A 15202-nucleotide genomic window follows, 5' to 3' on the forward strand; every position below is an offset into this window, starting at 1 on the left:
ATGAATTCCAAGCTAGTCACACTCCAAATCTTCAGCCTGTTTGTGTGCGAGGGAGCTTTTTCAGAGTGGAATGTGCTTGATCTTTTCTCTGAAATGATAGTAACACAACTCTAAGAATGTAAAAGTTGCTATGCCAGGGGGAAAAAAACTACCTACTCCTGTTTTTAGCAGTGGCTAATATCAAATGACTCTAAAGAGTGTGCAAAATACTCATAATGCATGCAAGGCCTTATCTACATGAGAAAATTGCACCATTTTAACGTAACCTAATTTCTAAACCAATTTAATTAAATCAGTGCAAACCCCTGCTTGGGCACCCTTAATTTGATCTATGTGACTGGCTTATTTTATTTAGCTCAAACCAAGTAAATGAGTAGAGGTACTTGGGTCAACGGTGTTCTACATAAGATTACATGCAGGAGTTTGGTGCAGTATTTCTATATGCTCATAGGTCCTTGAATAGTTATTTTACAGTTTTTGCAGCGGCGCGGGTACTGTGAGATTGTTATTCAGGTAAAGTCACACAGATTATAAATTTATTTTAAAAAAATGTATGCATTGATTTGAAGTAGGCTTTGCAGTCGGATGGGTTCTAGTCACTATGGGTATGCTAGTCTGCCCAAGGACCCTCTTCTGAGAGTGAATCTCTCCTCTTCTTGGCATGAACACCAAGCCTGAGCCTTAGTAACTTATTGTAACTTTACACTTACATAACTACAACTTTTATTGCTTGTGTTATGACACAGTGGCCTTGATAGTCCAGATGGATATCGACTGACAATGACACTCCCTTGCAATAAACATTTTAAGGTGGCAAATTCCCTCAGTACAGCCTTTTCCTACCAGATTTCCTAGTAGCAGTCCTGCTAAAACTTTGCTGCTCAGTGTCTGGAAGCTGCTTCTGTCTTATTAAAGGTGCAGATTAGTATGGGCTGCTCTGTTCCTCGTGGATGCTGATGTCTGTTGGATCCAGCACAGGCCTTGTACACTGCAAGACCAGGGCTCTATTTAGCAGTAACATATTGTTTCTGCTTTCTGGAGCTCGGTCCAAAAGCAAATGCAGAATTCTAGAAACAGTGTACTTTCTGCCTGCAGTGAGAACCATTGCAGTCCTAAGCACAAGGCTAAGCTGCAATATGTATCAATAGCAGTAACAAAATCAGACTTTACTTTATACAAATAATGCATTCTGTAAGATTCATACTAGTAAGTTAACCATGCTTCAGTGTCAGTAAAAGACGTGGCAAACATATCAGTATCATATCAGCACTCAGCTGACAGTGCGACAAAGACATGGATATTTCGTGCAGAATTGTTATATACACACAGTCAAATAGATTCTACTTGTTTCCCTTATTTGCCAATAGGTATATGGATACCCAAATCTGACTTTCCCAAAGTTCATTGGGATATTTGATTGGCTAAGCATGTAAGTGGCCTTTACAGATTTGGCTCCAAATGAGTAAGTGTTTGGCACATTCATAGATATAGGAGCAGTGTAATTTTCAGTTTAAAGTCATTGTTTACCTTTTCTCTTGTGTTACTGGAATTAATTAGCTATTATCAAGCACTCCTCAAAGGGGTCTTGGGTTACATTTCTCGTGTTTTGTTTGCCCACGTTGTAATTGTTGATTTTATTTCTTGTGGGTCTTAGTCTCTGGGTAAAGATAAATGTGGGAGGGAAAGGGTGGGGGTCTACTGTAGACCACCAAAGCAGGAGAAGGTGATGCTTGAGCCATTTCTAGAGAAATAACAGAAATATCCAAAACACAAGACCTGGTACTAATGAGAGGCTTACTACCCTGATATCTGTTGGAAAAGTCATACGGCAAAACACAAAATGTCCAATAAGTTCTTCAAATGTGTTGGGAACAACAACTTGTTTCAGAAGGTGGAAGAAGTAACCAAGAGAGCAGACATTTTAGACTTGATTCTGACTAATAGGGAGGAATTGGTTGTGGCTCTGAAGATGGAAGGCAACTTGGGTGAAAATTATCATGAAATTTTAGTCTTCCTCGTTCTCAGAAAAGGAAGGAGTGAGAGTGCCAGTATAAGGACAGTTGATTTTAACAAACTCCTAGAACTCATGACTAAGGTCCCACGGGAAGAAAATCCTAATGGAAAAAGGAGTTCAGGACAGCTGGCAGTTTCTCAAAGAGACAATATTAAAGGCACTACAGCAAACTATCCTGATGCGAAGACAAGACAGTAAGAATAATAATAGTCTAGTAATAGTAAGATGCCAGCATGGCTACATTAGGAACTCTTTAATTACTTGAAAATCAAGAAGGTATCCTACAAAAAGTGGGAACATGGATAAATTGCTAAGGATGAATACAAAAGAATAGCACAAGCATGTAGGGACAAAATCAGAAAGGCTAAGGAATACAATGAGTTATACCTAGCTAGGGACATAAAAAGCAATAAGAAGATGCATTAAGAGGAAGGGGAAGAAAAGTGTAGGTCCACTAGTTAGCAGGGAATGAGAGCTAATAATGGACAACACCAAGAAGGCTGAGGTGTTTAATGCCTATCTTGCTTCAGTTTTCACTAAAAAAAATTAATTGTGACCAGATGCCTTACACAATTAATATCAACAACAAGCAGGAAGGAACACAAACCAGAATAAAGAAAGAACAGGTTAAAGAATGTTCAGACAAGTTAGATGTTTTCAAGTCAGCAGGGCCTGACAAAATTCATCGTAGGGTACATAAGGAATTAGCTAAGCTCGGAACATGAGTGATTTTCTTTGAGAACTCATGGAGGATAGATGAGGTCCCAGAGAACTGGAGAAGGGCAAACATAGTATCTGTCTTTAAAAGAGGGAACAAAGACCTGGGAAATTATAGACCAGTCAGCCTCACTTTGATACCTGGAAAGATATTGGAATGAATTATTAAACAATCAATTTGTAAGCACCTAGAGTATAACGGTGATAAGTAATAGCCAACATGGATTTGTCAGGAACAAGACTTGCCAAGCAAACCTAATTTCCTCCTTTGACAGGGTTTCTGTAGTAGATAGGGGCAAAAGCTGTAGACTTTTTATTTTTAGTAAAGCTTTTGACACAGTCCAACATGACATTCTCATAAGCAAACTAGGGAAAAGTGATCTAGATGAAATTACTATATGGTGCCTGCACAACTGGTTGAAAAACCATTCTCAAAGAGTAGTTATCAATTATTTGCTATTAAACCCGGAGGACATACCTAGTGGGGACCCTCAGGGGTCGGTCCTGGGTCTGGTACTATTCAATATTTTCATTTATGACGTGGATAATGGAGTGAAGAGGGTGTTTATAAAATTTGTGGTTGACAACAAGCTGGGAGGGATTGCCAGCACTTTGGAGGACAGGATTAGAATTCAAAATTACCTTGAGAAATTGAAGAATTGGTCTGAAATCAACAGGATGAAATTCAATAAAGACAAGTGCAAAGTACTACACTTAGGAAAGAAACATCAAATGCAATGGGGGAATAATAGGCTAGGTGGTAGTACTGCTGAAAAGGATCTGGGGGTTATAGCGGATCACAAATATGAGCCAACAATATAGTGCAGTTGCAAAAAAAAAAAAGGCTAATGTCATTCTGGGGTGTATTAACAGGAGTGTCATACATAAGACATGAGAGATATATTCCACTCTACTTGGCACTGGTGAGGCCTCAGCTGGAGTATTGTGTCCAGTTCTTGAGGCCATATTTTTAAGATATAGACAAATTGGTAGTCCAGAGGCGAGCAACAAAAATGAAAAAAGGTTTAGAAATCTGACCTGTAAGGAAAGATTTAAAAAAACCTGAATATGTTTAGTCTTGCGAGAGAAGACTGAGGTGATGGGGACCTGATAAGTCTTCAAATATGTTAAGGACTGTCATAAAGAGAACAGTGATCAATTGTTCTCTATGTTCACTGAAGGTAGGACAAGAAGTAATGGGCTTAATCTGCAGCAAAGAAGATTTAGCTTAAATATTATGGAAAGCTTTCTAACAATAAGGTACTCGTATAGGTTGCCAAGAGAGTTTGTGGAATCTCCATCATTAGAGGTTTTTATAAACAGGATAGACAAACACCTCTCAAAGATGGTCTATGTATACTTGGTCCTGCTTCAGCATAGGGGAACAAACTAGGTGATCTCTTGAGGTCTCTTCCAGCCCTACATTTTTCTGATTCTATGATAGTGTGGTGGTGTTTGCTGATCTTGTTAAAATTCTGAATAAATGTCGTCTTCTTCTTTTTTTTCAATTATGTAGATGGGAATATGTGTCTCCAAATAGAATAGGCTAGGTTTTCATCAAATTGTGACCCACATATTTGAAATTATGGGCAGTCCCAGAAAATGTATGTGAAATTGCTATTTGACTACATCAGAGGTTGGGCCTATTTGAGATAATTATATTAAGGATTCTGGGTGTTTAAAAGGGTGATGTAATAACTGTCTATTGGATTTATGTTCATAATGGTGGGAAGATAGTGGGAATGTGTGCATTTTGGAGGTACCTTGGTATTCTGCCTCCTACTTTTTTAAATGTTCCATGAGTTGGGTATAGAGGAATCATGATAATTTGTTCTTTTAATCTGCCTGTTTTCCTGCTATTTGATTTCAGACATAGATATGGCTTGCTATATGCTAGTGTGTTCTGGTGTAGAGATAGCATCATACTTAGACATAGTTATAAAAAGCTCTGAAGGTTTAATTGTTGGAAAAGTGGTTCAAATGATTTGAAATCTAAAATGTTGATCTACTGTTGATAACTTTGCCTTTCTCGTGGATTCTATAGAAGTGTCTGGGAAGCTAGAAATAATAACTAGACAGGACAAGGACGTTTCGATGCCCCATGTATTTTTCCTCCTGGAGTTTTCATTACACTGTTCTATTTGAAACATTGTGGAATAGGCAGTTGACACATGAGGTCCTTCCTGACATGGTACACTACCTACTTGAGACGGAGAAATATAGTTGCTTTTATTAAAACATTCATATTGATAGTATTTTCAGTGGGAGAAAGTTATAATATTGTCTTGTTTACAGACTTACACTGAACTAGGGGGCACTGTTTGACCTTTGGCAACCCTATCAGAGAAGACTCCAATGAGCAATCACAGGTTTTAATGTTGAAAAGGGGAACAAATCTCTTTAGTTCCTACATTAGTTGGGTGTGGGAGCATGGACCTAAGAGTCTGTTATGATTCAGACATGTTCTTCTCTCCTATAAGGCCTCATCCAAAGCAAATGTAAGTCAGTGGAAGAAATCCCATTGATTTCATGGGGTTTTGGATCAGGCCCATAAAATTTGTATAACCTGCTTAAAAACAGCAATTGTTTGTTGAAGGTTTTGTCAAAGGTTCAGTGTGGATTTCTATTTATCTGGTGTCAGGCTCTCGTTCCTAATTATTGTCTAATTTCTGGGGTATCTCTTCAAGACTCAAAAGGCCAATAAGTAATTTTTAGGATTTAGTAGCGTTTCTGCACCATTTCTTTCATTTTTTTATGGAGCAAAAAGAGACATTGTTCCTGTTAGCGTTTCAAGATTCAGAATGGGCATAATGCATGATTATGGTCAACCAAGTTCATATGTCCAGCTGCTTCTGCTCCTGATAGCACAGAAGTAGAAAAACCAGCAGAAGTATCAAGAACCTGAATAAAATGTGCTAATGGTGTTCTTCCCTTCACTTTATAAAATAACATGTTTCTGTGCCCTATAATCCTAATCCAATGCCTTTCCAGTGACTTCAGTGAGCACCAGATCAGTACCCTGTGTGATAGGTTGCTGACTGAAAGGTCAAATGTAGAGTAAATTTACACCTACAGGCTAACAAAAGTTGCTATGCTTATGTAAGTATGGCATTAGCCACACCTTGCCTAGGTGTAACATATTTGTTTTCATTAATCCTGATGTACTAGGAATCACACAAATGAAAGCATCATAAATCAAGGTTTTCTACACAGCATATCTTGGCTTATGAAAAATTATTATTTTTTAAATTGGTATGACATGTACAATTATTGTGTAAGGAATGTAAGGTGCTCAGAATGGTTTAATCAAAAAAATAAACTCTTTGGGGCACTGTCTGTTGTCTTTTTTCTTATAAAAACTCCTTGCAGCTAAAGCAAAAGGGAATAAGGGATATTGTTAAAATGAAAGCCTTACTTAATACTTTATGTTTTGGATACTTTATCTGTTTTCTCTTCTTTTCTGTACCATTAAGAAAAGTTTTAAAATATTTTAATGGTGTTTTTGCCATGGGACTAAGCAGGCTGAGGTCTCTGTATTCAAAAACCTGAACCCTGTTTAGTGGTTTAGTGTTATACAACGACAGGGTCATGTAAACACCTTTGACTCTCTGGGCCCATTTATTCCATAAATATTAATACAACAGGACTGCTACTTTAATATATATCTGGACAGCATCAAGCAGATTGGGGTTCTGACCACTGATTACTACTGTAATAATAATAATTAATACACATTCTCTTGTTTTTCTAGAACGTTATCAAGTGCAGGAAAAGAACTGAAGGATAATTTTCTGAAGGCATTGGCAGAAAGGGAGGAAGCCAACCGCAGTGGGAAAATGGCTGTGAGTACATTTGAGATCCTATAATAATAAATAGTTTGAAAAATTACATTTAAAGCTACCATCTTTACCTTGTAGCACATATTGCATTTTCCATTAAAACATCTATTAGTGTAATTTATAGCAAAACTATTTTTTTCCTCGAGTAATGCATTTAAAAAGTTCTATTTGGGAGAGGTTCCCTGAGGACTGGAAAGTGACAAATGATACTGTAGGTCTGTTTTTGACAAAATGCATGAAAAGACAAACCAGGAATCTACAGACAGGTACATTTAACGGTATTGGTGAAGCGAATCTTGGAAACCATACAAAAGGATGTAATAGGAGAACACCTAGAGAAGTACATTTTGATTTTGGATATTTACTCATAGACTCATAGACTCATAGACTTTAAGGTCAGAAGGGACCAATATGGTCATCTAGTCTGACCTCCCGCATGATGCAGGCCACAAAAGCTGACTCACCCACAACAGAATCTTCCAGCCTGCGACCCCTGCCCTATGCTGCGGAGGAAGGCGAAAAACCTCCAGGGCCTCTGCCAATCTACCCTGGAGGAAAATTCCTTCCCGACCCCAAATATGGCGATCAGCAGAACCCCGAGCATACAGGCAAGATTCTACAGCCGGACTCTCATTTTACCCGCGATGGCCCGTTAATGCCTATTTGACTAAAATCACATTATCCCATCAAACCATTCCCTCCATAAACTTATCAAGCCTAATCTTGAAGCCAGAGAGGTCCTTTGCCCCCACCGTTTCCCTTGGAAGGCTGTTCCAAAATTTTACCCCTCTGACGGTTAGAAACCTTCATCTAATTTCAAGCCTAAACTTCCCCACGGCCAGTTTATATCCATTCGTTCTCGTATCCACATTACTACTAAGCTGAAATAATTCCTCTCCCTCCTTGGTATTAATCCCTTTGATATATTTAAAGAGAGCAATCATATCCCCCCTCAGCCTTCTTTTGTTTAGGCTAAACAAACCGAGCTCCTCGAGTCTCCTTTCATAGGAAAGGTTTTCCATTCCTCGGATCATCCTAGTGGCCCTTCTCTGTACCCGTTCCAGTTTGAGTTCATCCTTTTTAAACATAGGAGACCAGAACTGCACACAGTACTCCAAATGAGGTCTCACCAGCGCCTTGTATAACGGAAGCAGCACCTCCCTGTCCCTACTAGAAATACCTCGCCTAACGCATCCCAAGATCGCATTAGCTTTTTTCACAGCCACGTCACATTGCCGACTCATAGTCATCCTGCGATCAACCAGGACTCCGAGGTCCTTCTCCTCCTCCGTCACTTCCAACCTATGCGTCCCTAACTTATAACTAAAATTCTTGTTAGTCATCCCTAAATGCATCACCTTACACTTCCCACTATTAAATCTCATCCTATTATTGTTACTCCAATTTACAAGGTCATCCAAGTCTCCCTGCAAAATATCCCGATCCTTCTCCGAATTGGCAATACCTCCCAACTTTGTGTCATCCGCAAACTTTATCAGCCCACTCCTACATTCGGTTCCGAGGTCAGTAACGAATAGATTAAATAAAATCGGACCCAAAACCGAACCTTGAGGAACCCCACTGGTGACCTCCCTCCAACCCGACAGTTCCCCTTTCAGTACTACCCGCTGCAGTCTCCCCTTTAACCAGTTCTTTATCCACCTCTGGATTTTCATATCGATCCCCATCTTTTCTAATTTAACCAGTAATTCCTCGTGCGGCACAGTATCAAACGCTTTACTAAAATCTAGGTAAATTAGATCCACCGCATTTCCTTTATCTAGAAGGTCTGTTACTTTCTCAAAAAAGGAGATCAAGTTGGTTTGGCACGATCTTCCTTTCGTAAACCCATGTTGTAATTTGTCCCAATTGCCATTCACCTCAAGGTCCTTAACTACTTTTTCCTTCAAAATTTTTTCCAAGACCTTGCATACTACAGAAGTTAAACTAACAGGCCTGTAGTTACCCGGGTCACTTTTTATCCCCTTCTTGAAAATAGGAACCACATTAGCTATTTTCCAGTCCATCGGTACCTCCCCCGAGTTTACAGATTTATTAAAAATTATTGCCAAGGGGCTTGCAATTTCTCGCGCCAGCTCCTTCAATATTCTAGGATGAAGATCATCCGGTCCACCCGATTTAGTCCCATTTAGCTGGTCAAGTTTGGCTTCCACCTCTGATACTTTAATGTCAATTGCCCCTCCTTTATTCCCCTCTGTCCCGCTCCCTCTATTCCTAAGCCCTTCATTAGCCTTATTAAACACCGATGCAAAATATTCATTTAGATATTGTGCCATGCTTAGATTGTCCTTAATCTCCACTCCATCTGCAAGCTTCAGTGGCCCCACTTCCTCTTTCTTTGTTTTCTTCCTATTTATATGGCTATAAAACCTCTTACTATTGGATTTAATTCCCCTCGCGAGGTCCAACTCTACACGGCTTTTGGCCTTTCTCACCGCATCCCTACATGCTCTGACCTCAATAAGGTAGGTTTCTTTGCCGATCTCTCCTCTCTTCCATTCTTTGTACGCTTTCTGTTTTTTCTTAATCGCCCCTTTGAGACGCCCGCTCATCCAGCTGGGTCTAATTCCCCTGCCTACTGACCGTTTCCCCTTTCTCGGGATACAGGCCTCGGACAGCTCGTGCAACTTCAGCTTGAAATAATCCCAGGCCTCATCTGCCTTTAGCTCTCTAAGTATGTTAGCCCAATCCACTTCCCTAAGTAGTTGCCTTAATTTATTAAAGTTGGCCTTTTTGAAATCGTAAACCTTAGTCACAGTCATAGTTTTATTTCTGTTAACCCTTCCATTTAGTTTAAACCAAATTAGCTCATGGTCACTCGAGCCAAGGTTGTCCCCTACAACCATTTCCTCAACGAGGTCCTCACTACTCACCAGCACCAAATCTAAAATGGCATCCCCCCTCGTCGGTTCAGCTACTACTTGATGAAGGAATTCATCTGCTAGCACGTCTAGAAACATCTGAGCCCTATTATTGTTACTAGCATTTGTTCCCCAATCTATGTCTGGGAAGTTAAAGTCCCCCATGATCACACAGCTCTTATTAGTTTTTACTTCCTTAAAAACATTAAATAGTTCTCTGTCCGCATCCAGGCTAGATCCCGGCGGTCTATAGCACACCCCAAGCAGTATCTCAGGGGAGGCTCTAGTAGTTCTTTTACCCAGTGTAATTGTTGCCCAGCAGGCACCAATCTTGTGGCTGCTTAAGCACACACATAACATTACACACATGTGAATGCTGTGGCTCCCTTATTGAGCGGGGCATCGCTCTATGATGACATTACACCAATGCTGTGGAACCTACTGCCCACTGGCCTTCAAGAGAATTTAGTGTTGGTTATGACCTATAAAGCCCTATATGACATGGGACCAGCGTACCCGAAGGATTGCCTCTCAACCCGGGCCGTACTGCCACAGTTGTAGTCCGATGAAGTGCCCAAACCGGGTCTCGCTCATAAAAGAGAGAAGGTGACTGGCAGGGCATTTTCTATAGGGGCTCCAGGACTCTGGAATATGACTCCCCCTTTGGTCCAGAAAAATTGAATTTGGTGACCTTCCAGGCGTGCTGCAAAAGACATCTGTTTGATAGGAATTTTGGAGAAGGCTGAGGGTATGCTTCCCATAACACTGAAGAAGTAGAAAGGAGTTTTTGTAGGTGGCTGGCTGGCTGAGTTCCCGTGAAATTATTTCTCTAATACTGCTGGGATTTTATTGTATTATTAATGATGTTAAGATGCCTAGAGCCTTGGATAGGCATCTTTTTATATTTTTAAATCAAAATAAATAAATAGTATCATTGACTCATGTAAAATGCACAAGTTTGCAGAACTGGGGCTTAACTTAGGTCATGCTTAACTTATCCATTGGAATTCTTTGACAATTCGATTGCCTTCGCAGATCAGGGAAATGATAATATATTTTGATTTTCCAAAAACTCTTGATAAAATTACACATCTGAGATTAATGGTTGAGCTAAAGAGGCATGTAAGACTTGATTAGAATGTTTCCGGGAGGAATGATGAGAAATAATGGAATGAAACTGAGCAAGGGAAATTTATGATAGATATCACAAAAGATTTCCTAACCGTAATTTAGTTAGACTGTGGGAACTGGTGGAATCCTTTTCACTAGACTTATATGAGATAGAGCACTCTGGAATACTGTCAGGGGAACAATCCTGTAATGTCAGATGAGAGATTGGAAAATTGAATAGGACTTTTCTGTCTTTAAATTCTATTCTAGCCCTATATTTTTTTGCTGGCCCTCATTCCCATCTCTTTCCCTTTGTCAAAGAGAAAACAAAAGTTAGAGAAGATACCTATATATTTCCTTTAATCTCCTCTTTTTATTTTCCTCCACTCTCTCTAGCCTTATCTATAAAAATGCAAACAAATGCACTAATAAAATATTGTTCAGCAGAGAGGTAAGTAGGAATTGACAAAGTTTTGGTAACAGGAGAGACCCCCCCCCCCCCCCCAAATTTGGAAACTTGTCTAGATTCTCTAAACCTTGTGGGTCTTAGTGCAGTTTACAGGCCATTGGAGATTTTCACCAAAGCAAGGATCCTCAGACTATGGTATATGAGCGTTTACCTCACAACAATTTTTTAAGAAGACGGTGTGTAAACAAATAAAGTTTGGGATCCACCGTGCTACAGCAAATTGGACCAAACTGAGTAACAGCAGGGCTGGATTTGTCACACTATCAGTTTTTCTCACAATTTGTGTAGGCCTGTTTTCAGAGTTAGTACTGCAAAGTAATGAGTTATCAATAGTCATCATGTATCAATATCCGTTAGACCAGAATACTGATACATACTATTGTATATGAATATAGTTGAGGAGAAGAAGATCCTTCATACTTGGCTTGATTCATGTTTGCTAGCTTTGTTATATAGAAGAGTAAGATCTGCTTGTAATGAGTTCACATCACTTAACTCTTCGTGGCACAACTGGACTGATGAGACAATAAAGACTACACTGGTTTTGCTGCTGCATATGGACTGAAATTATGCTTTTTCATCCCTCCTATGTGGGACATTGAGAGTTATTTGATTCTGTGCTCACAGTGACACTAGATTCCCTCTCCTTGTGTTAAAACAATTCTGCAAAAATAACATTGGCTTTATGAGAGGTTGCAGTGATTTTGATCTTCTTCCCTGACTCTGGTTGCTTTTGAAGCTGATCAGACAAACGGTAAATATATACAGTATATTCTTTTTTCCCCTCCGCCTCTCATAATTAAAGTAAAAGCGTATCTATATTTTTCTCCTATGCAGTTCTGGGATCCATATCTGCTTTTTTATGGCTAGCTAATTAGCCACTAGAATTTGCAGAGGAAATGTTGCTGAAAATGTGGTTCTAAAACCTATGTGAGCAAGTTTTCTCCTGAGGCTTCAAACACCTTGTGGTTTCAGCTGGTTGAGAAGTACCATGGGAAAAGTGTTTCTTGTGGTATTTAAGGATTTCCTAGCAGAAAAGGTCCAGAAAAAGGCAACAAAAATGGTTAGCTGTGTGGCTCAATTTACATATGATGAAAGATTGGAAAAAATAGGTTGATTTAGTGTGAAAAAGAAAAGAATTAAGAGATTTATTTGCGGCATTGAATATTATAAAAGGAATTCAGTAGTTAATAATAGTTCCTACCTCTTTTCATCTGTAGTGCTCTTTTCATCAAAGTTCTTTACAAAGGAGGTCAATATCATCATCCCCATTTTACAGATGGGGAAACTGAGGCACAGAGTGGCATGACTTGCCTGAGATCATCCAGCAGACCAGTGGCCCCAATATCTTTTTGTCCACTGAAAGAAACAGCTACCTTAAAAATGTGCTTCAGAAGTTACAGGATAAGTGCCCATCTTGGAATCTTCTTTTTATAAAAACAGTAATAAAGCGGGAGTTTTACAAGCTCATGTGAAAGTCTTTGTTCAAAATCTAACCTGTAATACAAGGAAGAGGGTCACTAGACAAAATTAATGACAGGCCTAGTAAATTTAAAGCTGGAAATAAATATAGACAGCTCTTGAGAATTAATTACCACAGAAGGGTATAGACTTAAACCATAACTGGGTTTGAAAAGGACTGAATAAATTCCTGACTGAACATAACATTGTAATTATACTTGCTAATAGTATTGAATCTTATGTGTGTAAGCTGACTCATGTGAGGATGATCAGGGAAGAATTTTCCCATGTGTATAGCACTGAATAATTGACTCGATAAATTATGGAGATTTTTTTTTTTCTTTCTCTGAAGTTTTTGGTATTGGCTGTTTCACTTAGTAAACAAATGATTTGAACCAGTCTGGCAATTACTATTTGCCATTACTGTGGGTGAATGGGCATAGCTCCATGGAAGTCTGTTGCACTGATGTCTACAACGCAATGCCAGTTTTCACTGGCAGAAGTATCTGGCCTTATGTTTCTATTAAAACAATTAGTGCAGGGGTGCACAATTCTTCACTGAGCTGCAAAACATTACCAAAATGTTTCCAAACCGGCAGGAAGGTTTTCTTTAGTTCATTTTGAGATGGGATCAAAAGTTGAACTTCCCTTATGTTTGATCCAAACCAGTTTGCCGAGAGTTTGGAAAGTCCATTTCCCCAGAGCGAATAGGAAGCTTTCCTGGGAACATGCCATTGCCTTCTATGGAATCTAAACTTTCATCTAAAGAAAACAAATTTGAGCAATTATGATTGTGAAGAAAACCTTCCAGACATGACCTGAATGTGAGTGATTTACTGATTCTTCCTAAAGCCAAGTCTTCACTGCAAAAAGATGCGTGTGTTTACACTGAGTTAGCTAACTAGAAATACCTATCTCTAGTTTTACCATGAGGTGGCTAATTGTAGTGAACCCCAAGTGTGAGTTATAGGGTTGTACCATATACACCCTTTTTTTTTTTGCAGTGAAAACATAGCCTAAGTCTGCAGAAAGACAACTCCATCACTGTTAATTATGGGTAGGTATGAAGGATGGCTGCTCATGTTAGGAAAAAGATGGGATCTGGTAATTGCCCCATATGAGACAGCTGATGAGGGAAGGGCTGACCATTGATGTGAGAAGCTGCCACTCCCACCCCTTGGAACAGTGGTTACTGTGGGGACCCCAGTTGCCCTAGCCAAGCAGAGGATTTTGTCAAGGTGGGGGTGGAAAGATTGCATGCCTCCCTCCCACATAATCTTCTGCTGGGGTGGCAGGAGCCTTCTCCCTGGACATTGCTCTCTGCTTGGGAGGCTGGTCGCAGTGGGGAGGCTCCCTCTCCCCAATACAAGAGTCCTCTGTTAGGGTGGGAGACATGGGATCCACCACGACTGATCCTCAGACTGTCTGTGGCCTCCTTATTCCTCGTTTTTGGGGAGACCTAGGCTCTAGTCTAGGAGGAGGGAAACCTTATCCCCCTACTACACTAGCCAGACTTTTGAGGGCAAAGGGAGTCGCAAGAGGGCTCCTGCTACAGCAGAGGACTCTTTGTAGTCTGTGTAGGGGGCAACAGTATCAATTGGTTTAATGTGAGAGGGTTCCTGGTATTCATTCATTGGGGCAGAGCATTGATTGATTTAGTGTTGGGTGGAGCATAGCATTAATTCAAGAGCCAGAGGGAGACTGGGGTCTCCTGGCCCAAGCAGAAGGTGGAACTCAACCATCAGGAGACTAGTCAGGAGGAGGTGTAGTTCAGGGAACTGGTGTGTTTTGGCTTGGTGAGTAGCCTTAAATTTTAAGTAGATTTTTCAAGCCCTGGATTTGCCCACTCCTTGTGATAACAACACTAAAGGTTCTTTCCAGTATTGCAGGACCCATCCTGCCTCCTCTGTGCTGACTTGGTTTCATTCTCTGCTCATCTGCTCTGTAGACAGTTTATCATATACACTACACACAGAACAATGGAATGGAGAGAAGAGCAAGAGCATCACAGCAATATGAGATAGGCCTTAAGCACTCCCCTGGTATTACCGCTCTGGATAATGAGATGATTTGCTTAAATACGTTAGCTAGAATGTGATCCAGCCACTAAAAAAAGTGTCCCACCAAAATGGAGACATCTGGTCTCAGTTTCAGATACCCCCTGCAATGATATGATTGGTGGACCTCTAAAATGGCCTCTGGTTATATATAGAGAGTCGCTGGAACTGTGAATACTATTCGAGCTATCCAATGTGTAACTACATATAACAGAGTAAATTAAATATGCTGTTTCAGCCTTAACTCTGTATCGCCTGAATTTTGTTGGTTTAAATCAGATCCATAATGTTTTCTTAATACACTTTTGTTTAAGCATACCTCAGAAACGTTGGTATAGAACATAAACTTGTTGGCTGCGGTCATAAATGGACACAGAAGACATTATCATTTTTTTCTATCAAATTCTTGATTAGCCCCTAATGAAGCTATGTAACTATTGATCTTACACATTCCACCGGTATTATTAATAGGGCTCTATACAGCTGACACTGTACACGGTCTTTTGGGTTTTACTGGGTCTGTAAGGCCAAGTAAGCTGGCTGCTGAGCACACCAACGTATCCAGAGAAATGACTGCCTATTGTGCAAGGCTAAAACTTCTCCCCAATATCAGTTACATGCCAGGATTTCTGGAGCTACTCAGTGGATGAGAA

At 40.0% G+C, this 15202-nt stretch overlaps 1 protein-coding gene across 1 annotated transcript in view; it reads left to right on the forward strand.

Annotated features, from left to right (window-relative positions):
• The window catches only part of CFAP299 (cilia and flagella associated protein 299), a 404541-nt gene that overhangs the window by 138295 nt on the left and 251044 nt on the right, over positions 1-15202 (forward strand). The window contains exon 3 of the mRNA XM_065405676.1: positions 6483-6573. Coding sequence (XP_065261748.1) covers positions 6483-6573 — 91 coding nt within the window. The remainder of the gene's footprint in view (positions 1-6482; positions 6574-15202) is intronic.

Source organism: Emys orbicularis, chromosome 5 (genome assembly GCF_028017835.1).
Source record: "Emys orbicularis isolate rEmyOrb1 chromosome 5, rEmyOrb1.hap1, whole genome shotgun sequence".
NCBI classification, from domain to species: Eukaryota; Metazoa; Chordata; order Testudines; family Emydidae; genus Emys; species Emys orbicularis.